The sequence below is a fragment of the Pipistrellus hanaki genome (genome assembly GCF_964339955.1).
Source record: "Pipistrellus hanaki genome assembly, chromosome: 1".
Classification (NCBI taxonomy): Eukaryota; Metazoa; Chordata; class Mammalia; order Chiroptera; family Vespertilionidae; genus Pipistrellus; species Pipistrellus hanaki.
The window spans coordinates 204,082,184-204,098,220 of NC_140503.1; the positions used below are offsets into that span (position 1 = coordinate 204,082,184).

The 16,037-nt window shown below is 45.2% G+C and overlaps 1 protein-coding gene across 5 annotated transcripts in view; it reads right to left on the reverse strand.

Annotated features, from left to right (window-relative positions):
* The window catches only part of CC2D2A (coiled-coil and C2 domain containing 2A), an 81,774-nt gene that overhangs the window by 27,337 nt on the left and 38,400 nt on the right, over positions 1-16,037 (reverse strand). For all 5 annotated transcript variants that reach the window (XR_014796122.1, XM_084896765.1, XM_084896768.1 and 2 more), the window contains exons 18-25: positions 15,168-15,324; positions 13,383-13,530; positions 12,278-12,416; positions 9,351-9,554; positions 6,764-6,856; positions 5,512-5,603; positions 1,325-1,492; positions 12-117 (exon numbers count right to left, since the gene is read on the reverse strand). Coding sequence is in view for 4 of the 5 variants with exons in the window: in XM_084896765.1 (XP_084752891.1) it covers positions 12-117; positions 1,325-1,492; positions 5,512-5,603; positions 6,764-6,856; positions 9,351-9,554; positions 12,278-12,416; positions 13,383-13,530; positions 15,168-15,324 (1,107 nt within the window). In the remaining variant the exon portion in view is untranslated. The remainder of the gene's footprint in view (positions 1-11; positions 118-1,324; positions 1,493-5,511; positions 5,604-6,763; positions 6,857-9,350; positions 9,555-12,277; positions 12,417-13,382; positions 13,531-15,167; positions 15,325-16,037) is intronic.

Here is a 16,037-nt window from a genome sequence, read left to right on the forward strand (position 1 = left end):
GGGCATCTCACCTGGCCGAGGGGGTAGTCGGCACTGTGCGTCGGGCTGTGTGTGGTTGGGGAAGCAGCGTGCCTTTCCCTGAAAGTCCTTGAAGACCTTGATGGCTGCTGGAATTTGCTAGAGGGGAAAATATTTGAAAAAAATAAATGATAGGGAAAGACTAGCTCTATACTGAACAGATGGTTATTCCAAAGATGTATGGCTGATAACAGACATTCTCTCTAAGCTTGCTGACCCTTTTGGAAGGCTCTGGTCATCCCCGTCACCCGGTGATCACTACAGACTCCCCAGCTTCTATCCCTAGACCCACCTGGATAGCTACGGACAGAGGACAGAGCCCGCTTCTCTCTCCTCTGCGAGGGGGTGCCTGAGGGAGAACTTGCCCTTTCCCCATAAATGAACCTCAACCCCGCTTAGGTAGCAGCATCTGAAACTTCCTCACCAGCCTTCTTTGTGTACATCTAATTCCTCTCCTACTGCATTTTCTTTGAACCTGCCTTCTCCAGGAACCTTGAGCTACAAATTCTAAGTAAACACTTCTCTGGACCTCCCAAGCCTCATTGGCAAAGAGGTGGGGTCAGGGGTTCCTAGTTTGAGTTAGGAACCATGGATCTTGTTGTCTTTCTCTTTTAAAAAGCTGCTATTCATATATATATATATATATATATATATATATATATATATATTTAATTGATTTCAGAGAGGAAGGGAGAGGGAGAGAGAGAGATACAAGCATCAAGGATGAGAGAGAATCATTGATTAGCCCCCTCTTGTGTATGCTCCACTGGGGATCAAGCCCGCAACTGGGCATGTGCCCTGACTGGTAATCAAAACATGACCTCCTGGTTAATAGGTTGATGTTCAACTGGGCCACACCAGCTGGGAAAGAGCTGATATTCTTAAAGAAATGAAACTCATCTCCAGAGAGCTCACCTAGGTACCTTTCCCTTCCTCTTCATTGAGAAGCTGATGCTTGGTGGGTGGTACCCTGGCTGGCTGAACCACTTCCATCACATGGCAAAGAAGGAAGCAAACCCAAAGAGGGAAGCAAGCAAGGGAAACGATGGGGCCTCAGAAGAACCATCCTAATCTTTACAGTCTACCCTTAGTTCAGCCGCACCTCTTGTCCCTGAGTTCCATGAGTCAGTATCATGGTCACTTCTTTAGCCTAAATTGACCAAGTTGGTTCTATTACTTGCAACTACTGACTTTGGCCCCCACAGAATAACACTATGTTAAAAGCAGGAGCACGCGTGCTATAGAGAAGTGATGGGCTTGGCCAGGGCCCCACACGGTCCATCCAGGGCTGCCCGAGGGCTCTCACCTTGCGGTGGGTCTCCTCACAGGAATGTCATAGGCCCGGATGATGTTCACAAGCAGCTTGATGTCTCCATCAGACAGGTTTTGGGCTGTCACTTTCTTCCGACCTTTTCTCCTTGGCCTCAGGGGTCGCTTTTGTTCTGCCAGCTTGAAAAGGCTTAGGCCCAAAATGCTAATGATTACAGAATAGAATTAGTACTCCAAGGAAAAGAAAGATCTGGAAAGTCACCAGACAACTCAAGCTCTGCCCCAAGGCCCCAGAAAACTGTCTTTCTAAATATTTTGGAAGTCATCAGGAAATTCTCCTTAGATGAGAGCGATCCTACTGTATGGATTATTAACATTTATCGTAGCTGTTGCTGATCAGAGGAAGAATGGGTATTCTGGCCCTCCCTGAGTTTCCTGACTTGTTTTCCTTCTTGCTTACCCTGCAGCCTCTCAAACCATCCCTTCTCTCCTACCCTCTGCCTTTGCCTGCCCCTGGTCCCCGCACAGGAGGACCTCCCCCCCGCCTTCCTCCTCAAGGCAGGGTCTCCCCTTTAGGCACATCAGCTAGAAAGGCCTCCTGCTCCTGAGCCCCCTGAGCCCTTTCTTGATGCCCCATCTTCCTGGCAGCTGACTTTACTGTCCTTCCAGGCACTTCCTGGGATACCTCACTCTCTGGCGTTAGATAAGACTGGGTATGAATCCGGGCTCCACTGGCTCTTTGACCTTGAGCAAATGACTTCACCATTTTAAGCCTCTGTTTTGTCGTCTGTAAAATGGGGTTCCACGCTAGCTCCCGAGTTGTTGAGAGGATTAGGTAAGGAGGTGCCTGCAGAGCACCAGGACTCTGAGGTGAAGTGCTAGGTGTGGGGTGATGACAGTAGGTATGGCGCCAGCGACTCTGCTGGAGGAGGAAGGGTGTCTGAAACCGATCACTGTCACTAATAGAGAAATGTGAAAAGGGAATCTGTAAGGCTGGTCAACCTTAATTGCTCTGAATGGTTGGAGCTAATCACTCACAGTTTAGTTGAGACAGTTAATTAAAGCAGCCTCCACCTGTGAATCATATGTAAATTCTTGCTGAGTGTCTATTCCTGGAATTTCCCGCCTAAAGGATATGGGTGTATCTCATAACCTTAATAAAAGGGATACCAAAGGCAGAGCGGTGGTAGTCCTCCCCCTAGAGGTGGACTCCTGCATGGCCCCCCTTTCCCCCAAATTAATTCTTTTCTAGTCTCTTCATTTTGTGTGCGGCCTTCTCCAGAACTCGAACCCTGAACCATGTGGGACGTGGTAGGGGCTCCCACAGAAGGGAGATGCCAGAGGGAGCTCGAGGATCTCACACCTCCCTCCCTCTCCCTGAGATGATGTCACACAAACACCTCCTGGAAGATGAAAGCAACGTGCTCACTGACTCATGGGAGAAAGGGCCTGGAACCAATCATTAAGTTGGGGCTCAGAGACTAAACAGAAGCCCAGCTGTGGCTCTGTATCTGGCAGCTGACATGGCTGAGGACACCAGATGGCACAGAACAAAGGCTGTGAGGAGCTGGCCTCTGGCTGCAACACCTGCTCTTCTGCTGCTCTCTCCCTCTGAGCGGGGCTGGAGCCCTCTGCCCCGGAGGCCCACGCCAGCTGGGGAGGGGCGACTCCCAAGGGCTCTGTAGCTGCTGTTCCATCCTTCCCAGGGTCTGTCCCACGGAACAGCCACCCTTCATCAGCGCCTTCGTGAGTCAGGCACAGTGCTAGGCACCTTACACAGAATATTTCTAATCCTCACAGGCACAACGTTTACCCCATTTTCCATATGAAGAATCCGGAGGCTCTGAGCGGTGAGAGGATTTGCCAAAGCTCCTCGCTAGGGACAGGGAGCTGGGGTTCCACCTGGGGTCACTCTGGCTCACAGCCACCTTCTTCCTTTTGAACATTTACATCTATTGTTTATTAACTCACGTAAAACAAGAACAAGCCCATCCATCCCAGGTTAACACGATGTATGACTCTGAAGGCTCGCTCTCCTCCCCAAAATAAAATGTGAGAAGAGGGAACATATTGAACATGTTCTCCCATCTCTCTGTGTGTGCGCGATTATGTACTTTTCATTATTCCAAATTTATTTTTACGGAGATGCGATTGGATGTGCGTTGTGTAAGTGTAAGGCCTACCATCTGTTGGGTTGACGGGTTCCTATATTTAAGTCTGATTCCCACCATGACATCAGCTGACATCTCTATCACGTCACATAATTGTCATGTCTTTTGTGTGTGTGGTGAGAACAATTAAGATCCAGTCTCTTAGCAACTTTGAGGTTTATAACACAGTACTGTCATCTATATTCACGTTGTTGGGCATTAGATGGCCAGGACCTGCTTAGCTACTAATTATACATTTGTACCCTGAAATAACATCTCCTACACCCAATTCTCTGACACCTCAACCCTTATTTTGATTCCACCTGTAAGTGAAATCATTTGGTATTTTTCTCTCCGTCTGGTTTAGTTCCCTTTGCACAGTGCCCTCTAGGCTAAGGTGACCAGACATCCCAATTTTTAACAAATTGTCCCGCGTCCCGCGGCGTTTTAATAAAGGCCCGATTTTTTTCAAAGAATCGGGACTTTTTTAAAACGCCGCGGGACGCGGGACAAATTGTTAAAAATCGGTACTGTCCCGCCAAAAGCGGGACGTCTGGTCACCTTACTCGAGGCCCACCCCTGTGGTCACAAATGACAGCCCATCTTCTTCAGCGCTTGCTCTCCCAGAACCGACCTAACCCACACCTGGGCCCTGAGAGGGATCCCTATGCCAGGGGCCCTAATGGGACCCCTCCCCGCCTCTGTGAATACCGCCTCCCTCCCCTAGAGGGCGCTTCCCAGGGTCTCCATGGCAGTCAGCAAGGGTGCATCTTGGTGGCTGGCACCACAACATACAGAAACATCTTAGTTTAAAGCCAAGAACAAATCAAAATGAAAAGAAGAAAGAACATACCCCGAGCCTTCAGAACTTAATGCAGAAAGTAAAGCAGATAAAAAAGAAAAAGAAATGGAAAAAGAGCATGAAAAAAAAATCATCATCTAATCTAAGTGTAATTTTCATGACTGAATAAAACATGCAATGACGAGGCTGTGGGCCTAGAGCACAGAGAATAATGGGTTTGCATGGATCCATATGGCCACAGCCTCTCTTCTGAGGCAAGGTCAATGTCAGGGGTGGCCATGGACAGCACAAGGTTTTGTCTCCTTCCCACCTTGGCGTTGGAGAGGAAACACACACACAAGAAATAACCCTTTTAGGAGGCCAAGAGATTCAGTCCCAGGAAGGGTCGCGGGGTTAATGGACTGCCCAAGATCACCAGTGGAGAAAGTTATCTTCTATCTTTTGTGCATCCACCCCAAGTTGAGACAATTTGAAATGATTTTTTTAAATGACAGTAAGACAATCAGACATCTACAGTCAATGTCCAGCTCCTGTGTAAACACCCATTTCCCACTGCCCTTGGCCTCACCAAACACAGCAGCTCTCTCCTCCAGCTGCAGTGCTGGGACCAGACCTCCCAGCCTCCCTGCCTCCTGGCTTCCCAGACCTCTGTGGCTGGTTCTCAGCTACCCCACTGCCCCGTGATGGGAGAGTCAGGGAAGCTGGCATTGGGAGGAGTGTGTGCAGGAGGGAAATGCTGCCAGATTTGGACTGCAATAGCAAAGGCTCGGCCTGGCTGGTGTGGCTCAATTGGTTGAGCATCATTCCATGCATCGAAAGGTCACCGGTTTGATTCCCGTTGGTTCCAGGTGGGTATGCTTAAGGGAGGCAACTCATCTAGGTTCTTCTCTCTCTCTCTCTCTCTCTCTCTCTCTCTCTCTCTCTCTCTCTCTCTCTCTCTCCTTCTCTCTCTCTCTCTCTCCTTCTCCCTCCCTTGATCTCTAAAAATCAATAAAAACATATTTAAAAATAAAGGCAAAGACTGGCGAAGCTGATGTGGCAGCAGTGGGAAGGGAGACAGGGTTCTGGGGCCTGTGATAGAGAGGATCTGTGTCACTAACAGAGACCCCTCACCTAATGCAATTGTAAGGCATTAATCAAGCTTTATCCGTTTCTAGCATTATTCTTGGCCCAAGTACACACTAAACAATGACAAGCATCTTAGATCTACATGAAATTTTTAATACAAAGCAATAAAAATAATTTTTAGGAGGAACAAAAGTTTGCTTTTACCTGATATTGGGAACTTCTTCTTCAACTACCAAATCCGTAAGAAGAAAATGGTGTTTTGCAACTAGGAAACGATTTAACACAGACTCCCTAACCTGGGGAAAGAAAGCAGTTTTATTTAAAATGTTCTCATTCGAAGACCTTCACAGGTCCTTCTGAGACTTCTCTGAGTCTTCACCCCAATGTCAGCCTCACCCGGCACCCTCACTTTCTCCGCAGCATAACTTCCCACTGCACACCGCCCGCTTTGCTCACAGTCAAGCTCCTAAGGCCTCTGCTCTGCTCCCCGCCTGATTCCCAGGACCTGGAGAAGTCTGGAACATGGGGGTGAAAGCGTGCTGAACGGAGGAACCAACAAAAACCAGACCCTGTCTGGGAGCACATGTAATTCTGATGTGATTCTTGAGGTCCTCCCCTGTTCAGACTGGTTTACTTCCTAATGCTCCTTTAAATGAAGGACCTCTTAAATGTTGTAAACTGTTGTTGTTGTTGTTTTATACATGAGCTATAAGGCAGAGCAATTGAATGGGAAAAATGTATTATAGTCACAGTAGCCTTTCTTATACATTAAACTTATTGAAGAAAGGAAAAGTGAGAGAGAGAGAGAGAGAGAAAGAGAGAGAGAGAGAGAGAACACAAAGACACTTCAAGTTTCTAGTGCCTAGGGCAGAAAGTATGTTATTCATTCATTCATTCATTCCTTCATTCAATTAGTTATTTATTTTAAATATATTTTTATTGATTTCTGAGAGGAAGGGAGAGGAAGAGAGAGAAAGAAACATCAGTGATGAGAGAGAATCATTGATTGGTTGCCTCCTGCATGCTCCCCACTGGGGATCAAGCCCATAACCTAGGCATGTGCCCTTGACTAGAATAGAATCTGAGATCCTTCAGTCTGCAGGCTGATTCTTTATCCACTGAGCTAAACCAGCTAGGGGGAAAGTATGTTATTTATAAACCTTCCATTTTATTGCAAAGATAGTATGATGCAAACATTCAAATACCGTCAAATACTGTTCTTTGTCATCCTGCCCCACTTAAGAGAATCACGGACAACAAGCTGAGATACATCCTAATGTTTTCATATGTTCACAACATGAAGAAAGCTATTAATCAGTTTCATATCTGTGACTACAAGACAATCAGCATTGAGGGGTTAAGCACCACATAGACATTGAAAAGAAGGGGATGTCCTCCCTCCCACCTCAGGGAGCTGGCCATTTCCCTGTAAGGCCGTCCACAGTGGATTCCTTACCTGCTGGAGGTACTTGGCTACTACAGCCCGGTGGCTATCTATGTGGTCCTTGGTCTCAATGACATTCCTGTCTCGTAACCGCTTCTCATAGTCCTAAAAATTAAAAAGAAATAATCTTATGATTTTATTGATTTTTCACAGAGAGGAAGGGAGAGGGATAGAAAGTTAGAAACATTGATGAGAGAGAAACATTGATCAGCAGCCTCCTGCACAATCCCTACTTGGGATGTGCCCGCAACCAAGGTACATACCCTTGACTGGAATCGAACTTGGGACCTTTCAGTCCATAGGCCGATGCTCTATCCATTGAGCCAAACCGGTTTCTGCTAATCTTATGATTTTAAAGGATTAGTCCTTTCTCATGCCCTCCTGAGATTAGAGAATTTATCACGTGTGGTTCAAGTTCCTAAATTACAGTTCTAATTGTTTCTTCTGCCTTCCTCTGAATGTTTGGCTCAGAATTAGCCTTTGATGTGGGAGCCAGAATTCGGAGACAGTGGGTTGATGCCTTGGAAGCAGAAGAGCACCCTGTGATTATAATCTGAAATGTTCCTGAGGGGAGAAATAGAGGCCACACAGGAACAGTGGCTGTGGTTCAAGGCACTAAGCTCCCCCAGCAACTTTGCCAAAGCCAAAGCCTCTGCTTAGTATTTTTTTGTTGTTGCTCTTAATCCTCACCTGAGGATATCTTTTCCTTTTTTTTTTTTTTTTTTTTTTTTTAAGAGATCGAGGATGGGGCACAGAGAGAAAAAGAAAGGAACATCAATATCAGAGACACATCGATTGGCTGCTGCGATTGAACTTGCCATCCAGGCCCCGGGAGTCAAACCCTTAGGGGTGAAGGCCAATGCTCTCATCATTTAGAAACACCAGCCAGGCCCCCCTGCTTACTATTTGCCTTTTTCTAATTTAAGCAAAGCATTACAAAGCAGCAGTTAGCATCAGCGTGCAGCCGACTTGGTCACCAACTTAGAGTGGGTACTGTCGGCTGAGGCCGCTGCATTTTCTTTTCCACTAATGAAATTCCACGTGGGCCCAGGAGCAGCCATGCCTCCTTCAGTCCTCTCCCGGTCACACTGCACACTCAGGGCCTCTGCCCCACGCTGTGGATCTCAAGCTGGTCCCAAGGTTTTTAGACTTGGGGCAAGGGGACACACCTCTCCTTTCGGGCTGAACTTGGTAGATGTGAACTTGAGTGAAGGGGCCCATGTGGCCAGGCAGAGAGAGTCCATCCACAATGGGAGGAAGTGAAGCCACCACAGCAAGGGGAGCCCAGGCAGGACGGGGAGGGGCCCTGGTGGCATTCAGACCCGGTATCCAGGCATCACCAAGGCACGGATGACCTCCTGCCGTTCACACAGCTTTACACATTTAGCCCCATTTGGGATTTCACCTTTCAGTAAACTCCCCATGAAGCCTGAGCTAGTTCAAGTTGTTTTTTCTTTTAATATATTTTTATTGATTTCAGAGAGGAATGGAGAGGGAGAGAGAGATAGAAACATCAATGATGAGAGAGAATCCTGGATTGGCTGTCCTGTGTGCCCCACACTGTGCCCTGACTAGGAATCAAACCATGACCTCCAGGTTCATGGGTCAATGCTTAACCACTGAGCCATCAAGTTGGGTTCAAGTTGGGTTTTTATCACAATCACAAGTCCAGACACTGCAGACAAGAACCAAGTGACTGAAAATATTCTCCCAGAACAGCTTTTGCATGAAAAGTCCTACTGGTATCAGTTTCTAATGGCTGTCCATTTACCTCATCAAATACAACTGCCCCTGTCTGGATTCATTGGCCTGCCCCATCTACACAGGCCAACGACCTGTGAGCCCTCAAAGGTCCCGCCCTCATGGCCTCAGATGGCTCCCGCTACCCACTCCCCCAAACCCCTATTCTGTGCATCCTGCCACCCTTGCCCAGGATGCTAGCCCTGCTCCCCACTTCCTTTGTGCCCCTCCCAGCCCAAGGCTGCTCTACTCCTACCCATCTGTTTCCCCATGGTGCTCACCACTGGGTATTGCACTTAACTGGTTGGATTAAAATGGTCTTGAGCCAAAACAGTTTGGCTCAGTGGATAGAGAGTCAGCCTGTGGACTGAAAGGTTCCAGGTTCAATTCTGATCAAGGGCATGTGTCTTGGTTGTGGGCACATCCAAGTAGGGGTGTGAATGAGTCAGCAGGTCAATGTTTCTCTCTCATCGATGTTTCTATCTCTCTGTCCCTCTCCCTTCCTCTCTGTAAAAAAAAAAAAAAAAAAATATATATATATATATATATATATATATATATATATATATATATATATATATTTATTTAAAATGGCCTTGAACTCCTAAGGCAAGATAATTTGCCACATTAACATGTAAGATATTCCTCAACCCTACAATTCTAATTTTTCTTTGTTATGTCACTCACTGTATTGAGATAAGAGTTATGATTGGGTTCAAGAAAAATAAATAATGGAAAGGCTATGTCAAGTGCTGCAGAAGAGAAACCAGTATTGCTGCTGAGAACATATCAACAGCAAGACTCATGGAGAAAGGTTTGCCAAGCAGCACAGCGATATCTTATTACCGCCATTTCTTACCTGGAATACCTTGTCCATGATTTCTCGGTCATATGCTGGGATTGGCTTGTAGTTTCGGAATTCTGGCACCTCTTGGCTCCGGAGACACAGGAGCCTGAATCGTTTGGCTCTATTCAGCTCCTCATCTGAAACGAAGTCAAACTCCAGCTGCAGCTGTTCCAGGCGGAAGAACTCAGGGACGTAGGATTTGCCGCTGGTGGCCACCTGCGAAGAAGAGAGAATGCAGAATTCCAGACACCGGGTGGGTTCCAGTGAGGAGAGCCAGCACGGAGTGTTTGTGATGGGAGCCTAACTGGTATAGACGGTGAGACCGGGTATGTCCCGCCTTTCACTGAAACACAAAGCACATCAACATGTGATGGTAATCAGGAAGATGCTATTAAATCACTTAGTAGCTATAAAAAGTACCACCAATACTTTGCCAAAGAAATAGAAATGATAAGGTGCATTTTTGGTATGTATGTTCCCTAATAGGTGTTATGAAAATATACAGACTGAACATGAGAGGTTTATAAATTATTGTATTACTAGGTACCAACTGCAAATAAGGTTACTCATATGCATAGTCTATTTAAAGTCATATATATGTGCTTTAAATATCTACATATTTTTAATTAAATGTATTGGGGTGCCATCGGTCAATAACATTATGTAGGTTTCAAGTGTACAATTCTATAATTCATTATTTGTACTATACTGCCTTATGTGCTCACCAACCACAGTCTTGGCATCACCATATATTTGGCCCCCTTTACTCTCCTCATATTTTAAATTTATTTTGAAACTTTTTTCCTAGTCTTATGCCCATCTGTAGATACAAGCACAGAGGCAGCTGATCACCTTTGCTTAGCCCCAGGGACAGGCCCTCCTGTCCCTGAACCTAGATCATTGGGGAGAGTGAGCCAGGGATGGGTCTGGGCGCCAACCTCCGGTATGTCTGTACAGTGGCTCAGAAAGCTGGCTTCCTGCCTAAACCGGTTTGGCTCAGTGGATAGAGGGTCGGTCTGTGGACTGAAGGGTCCAGGTTTGATTCCGGTCAAGGGCACATGTCCAACTTGTGGGCTCAATCCCCAGTGGGGGACATGTAGGAGGCAGCTGGTCGATGTTTCTCTCTCATCAATGTTTCTAGCTTGCTATCCCTCTCCCTTCCTCTCTGTAAAAAGTCGATAAAATATATTTTAAAAAAATAAAAGAAAGAAAGTTGGCTTCCACACCTCTGCAGGCTGAGCAGGTGTGGGCTGATGATGCCCAGCTGTCCCCGAGCCCCTCTGCTGGGCCTTTGCCAGCTGTGACCTCCTCTGGGCCAGGAGAGCCAGGCGAGGGGGTTGTGCTGGGCTTTGTGATGGGGAGGTGACCCTGCCGTGCAAATACTGGTTCTTGAAGAGACCAGTCAGGAACACGCCCCCGTGTTTGTGGTTCTGAAGGCAAATAGGTATAAAGGGAAAATGGAGGTGACACATGTCCTATATTGCTTCTGTTTGAAAGATCGTAATTGAGCCATGATTTGAAAAGTTTACATGGACTAGACTATCCTTTAGGTGATATGACCTGTGCTTTCAACACTTCTCATATCCACACTAAAAGTGCCACGCTGCAAGGAGAGTTTATAAAAACAGAAGTCACAAGCTTGCTTTCGGACTTAGAAATATCAGGAAAGAAATGAACATTTTCATCTTAGTTATAGTTACCCTACTTATCAACTATACTCATAAACATAATCATAGGATGTGTTGCTATCGTCACTTTCTGGATCATCTACTCGCTTATGATGTTTTTGTGAGAATTAAGATCTTGTGAGTAAAAACATTTATATCTGATACCAAGAAAATCATTTACTAATGACCCATTTTCTTTCTTTTCTTTTTTTTTTTTTTAATATATTTTATTGATTTTTTACAGAGAGGAAGGGAGAGAGATAGAGAGCCAGAAACGTCGATGAGAGAGAAACATCGACCAGCTGCCTCTTGCACACACCCTACCGGGGATGTGCCCACAACCAATGTACATACCCTTGCCCGGAATCGAACCTGGGACCCTTCAGTCCGCAGACCGACGCTCTACCACTGAGCCAAACCGGCTTCGGCATGACCCGTTTTCTTTATAAAGTCACTGAAGAATTCTGAATGTTATGACAGATACAAGCAGCTTATCCCATAAATACTAAAATGAAACCTAAATAATAATCAAATTAATCTTCACACAAGAATACAAACAAAACCACCATTTTAAAAAAATGGCTCGTCAGTCCATCAAGGTGAGATGGGAAGGGCACAAGCTCTGAAACCAGATGAACTTGGATCTGAGTCCTCACTAGCTGTGTGACCTTGAGCAAGGAACTAAGGGTGAAATCTAAACTTTCTTTTGGGTTTTACAGAGGTTTGAGGTCAGAGTATCGACAGCAGCTAATATTGGCCCATTGTGTGCCCAGTGAAGTATTGATACGCGGCAGCTCATTGATTCTTACAGCACAGCACCGTGAGGGCATCTCAAGGCTCAGACACAGGAGTGCAGCCAGGATTGCACAGCCACGTGGGTGCAGAGCTGGAGTTTATTTATCTTTTAATAAATTTTATTGATTTCAGAGAGGAAAAGAGAGGGAGAGAGAAACATCAATGATGAGAGAGAATCATGGGTTGACCGCTTCCTGCACACTCCCTCCTGGGGATTGAGCCCATGAGCTGGACATATGCCCTGACCTGGAATCGAACTGTGACCTCCTCCTTTATAGGTTGATGCTCAACCACTGAGCCACACCGGACTGGCCAGAGCTGGAATTTAAATCTGCCATTATCTCAGCATTCACTCTCTTAAGCACCACCGCAGAGAACATGCCACGAGAGCCCGTGTGTGAGAAGGGCTGAGCCCTGTCTATTCCTCTCACACCAAGTCCAGGCACAGTGTGGTGCATAGCTCTGCGGCCACTTTACCGAGATCAGCTGCATCAGAGGGGCATTGCTGGGGTCGTTTGGATCCAGCTTGGACTCTGCTGCCCAGGTGGCCAACTTTTTCATGTCCGTCAGTCCTGAGGTGCCGATAGATGAGATCGCATCTGCTCTTTTCAAAGCGCTGGGGAAAAAAGTTTATTCCATGAGGTGGACTTCACCACAGAGCAGTTTGCATCAGGACCACAAAATCCCAGGATGCACGGCATAGGACGTTGCTATGCTGCACCACAGGAAGTCTGATAATAAGAACAGACTTCTGCCACTTTTCTTTACTTGAAGATTATCATTAAATATGGTATAAAGCAGTAAATAAGTATGAATGGTGGGAGGAAATATTTACAAACACACATCCGATAAGGGGTTAGTATCCAAAACATATAAGAAACTCAAACAACTAAGTAGCAAAAAAAAAACAAAAAAAACCCCAAATAATAAAAAAATGGACAAAGAAACTAAATAGACATTTTCCCAAAGTAGATATTCAAATGGCTGGCAGGTACATGAAAAAGTACTCACCATCACTAATTATCAGGGAAACGCAAATCAAAACCACAGTGGTATATCACCTCACATCTATTAGGATGACTAATCAACAAGAGAAGAAACATTGATGGGAATGTAAACTGGTGCAGCCACCGTGGTAAACAGTATGGAAGGTCCTCAGGAAATTAAAAGTAGAACTATCATGTGATCCAGCAATCCCACTTCTGGATATATAGCTGAAGAAAATGAAATCACTACCCCTAAGAGGTACCTGCATCCCCCATTGTCATTATTTATAACAAGAGGCCTAGTGCATGAAATTAGTGCACAGGTAGGGAGGGTCCCTAGTGGCTGCTGGCTGTTGCCATCACCTCCCTTCTCCTGCTGACAGCTGCTAGCTATCAGCTACCAGCTAGGGCCTTCCTTTGTTCTGCACTGTCCCCTGGTGGTCAGTGCATGTCATAGTGAGTGATAGAACTCCCAGTCACTTGAACTCTTGAGGAGACACTTAGCATATTAGGTTTTTATATATATAGATAGCCAAAGTATGGAAACAATCTAAATGTCCAGTGACAGATAGATAGATAAACCAGGCACACGTTACCTCCTGAATCCTGTGTTCTGCTGCGACAGTGGAGGGATTAAAGGTGTCCCATTCTCCCCAGCGGCCCAGGCCACACTGTGGGACACTTTCCCCGAGGTCATCAGGATCAGCTGATTACTGCCGTCAGCTTCAAACGACAAGGGCACACCTAGGGAAACACCACATCAGACAGGGTGTTGTTTAGAACAAGGGAGTGAGCCCACGTGAGAAAGCAGGCAGTAGAGAGTGGAAGGAGTGGGCGGGGTAGCAGGGGTGAAACACATAATTCAACTTCTTCAAGGGACAGGTGACGACGCTCAGAATCGCCGAGTGGCTCTGTCTCTGACAACAGAGTGCAGACTTTGTAATGAATGATGCATCCAGAGCGGAGCCATCAGCATGCACTTTCTGGTTCTGACACTCAGCAGCTGTGTGACCACAGACAAATGACTTAACCTCTTTATGTATAAAACAAGATAAGAATGGCATCTCCTTCCAAGGGTTATTGGGAAGACATTCATTCACTCACTCACCCACTCAGAAGACACTTATTTGAGCTCCTACCTCAGGCTAGGTGCTACTTTACAACAGTAAAGAAACCAAACTGATAAGAATCCCTGATATCAGGCTGTTTATATTTGAATAGGAGAGATGGACAATAAGTTCAATGCAATGCACCGTATGTTTCAGTGAGTGAGTTTGGGCCTCGGAGTTCTTACAGATCTCAAGCTGTGACTTCACAATAAAAAGACACCTTGAGCCCTAGCCGGCTTGGCTCAGTGGATAGAATGTCAGATTGTGGACGAAGGGTCCCAGGTTTGATTCTGGTCAGGGCACATGCCTGGGTTGCAGGCTTGATCCCCAGTGTGGGGTGTGCAGGAGGCAGTCAATCAATGATTCTCTCTCATCATTGATGTTTCTGTCTCTCTCTCCCTCTCCCTTTCTGAAATCAATAAAATACATTTTTTTTAAAACCACCTTTAACAAATGGCAACAGAATCAGACCAATAAGCAGGTAAGTATTAGAATGATCAGATACAGTATATTAATAATATTTTAATATGTTTAAAAAATAAAGTAGTAAATGAATAAAAAAATGACTGAGTCTGAAAAAAAAGACAAAAATTATCAAACCTAGCCAGACTTATTAGAAAAAAACTAGATAGAATATCTAGAGGTAAAAAATACTACAATAATTGAAATAATAAATGCAATGAGTTGCATTGATTAGGCACTGCCAGTGTGAATTTATGACTCAGAAAACAGATATAAAGAAATTACATGAATGTACCAGTGAAAGAAAAAAGACATCAAGTGTAAGAAACACAATGGAAAGAGTGAAATGGCCCATCATTTATCTAACCAGAAGGCAGGAAAAGATGAGAGAGAATATTAATTAATAATCTCTATATTATAGGCATGTAAGTTATTTTAAACCTTACAGCTTTCAAAGAATACCACAATGTTCTTTTTTTTTTAATGCACAAAACTTTGTTCCCATTTAAAATTATTTTCTTAGGAGAGATTCCTAGAAGGAGAATTAAGGTATCAAAGGTATTCTAACTGCCCTTAATTCATTCTGCCAAACTGCTTTATACATGCAGAGCTCTGTGAATTTACTGGCTACCAGTAGCATATCAAAAATAACTTTGCAAAAAGTTTTATGTAATTATTTTTTCAATTTGAATTTCTGATAGCAATTTTAAAATTATTGGATTGATCAGGAAAAAAGAAAAAGAAAAAGAAAGATATGTTCACATCTGACAGTGGAACTGTGAGCCCCTGAGGACAGTCCGCAGTCCATACCACTTCCAACTCCCTCATGGTCCAGGGCCACATGCTGGTTACTGCTGAACTCCACTTCCTCGATGGGAGCCCTTCCAGTGACAATGGTGGTTTCAGGAATAGGCAGAAACACTTCTGCCAGCAAGGTGGTGCCACTGTGCCCCACCGTCTCATACACCTGAAACCAAGAAAGAGGAACAGCTGCATAAAAACATCAACAGGTCACCTGCTGCACGGGATGCTACTCACAAATGTTCTATCTTTTATGGGGTTGATATCCAAAATATATAAGAAATTCATACACCTTAACATCAAAACTCCCCCCCACCCCCTCCGTAAAACAATCCAATTAAAAAAAGCACCTGGGTAGACATTTTTTCCAAAGAGGACCTACAGATGGCCAACTGACATGAAAAGATGGTTGGTCCATGTCACTAACCATCAGAGAAATGCAAATGAAAGCCACAATGAGATACACCTCACACCTGTCAGAATGGCCATCATCAATAAATCAACACGTACATGACGATGGGCAGGTGGAGAAAAGGGAACCCTCGTGCACTGTGGCTGGGAATGTAAATCAGTGCAGCCTCTATGGAAACCAGTACGGCAATTCCTCAAAAAATTAACAATACAGCTGAGCCCAGCTGGCATACCTATGAGCGTCAACCTATGAACCAGGAGGTGATGGTTCGATTCCTGGTCAGGGTTTATGACCCAGTTGTGGGCTCCATCCTCAGCATGGGGTGTGCAGGAGGCAGCCAATCGCTGATTCTCTTTCATCATTGATGTTTCTCTCTCTTCCTCTCCCTTTCTCTCTGAAATCAATAAAAATACATCTAAAAAATACAGCTGAGATCAGGGTACACCCTAAGGCCAACATGAGTATTT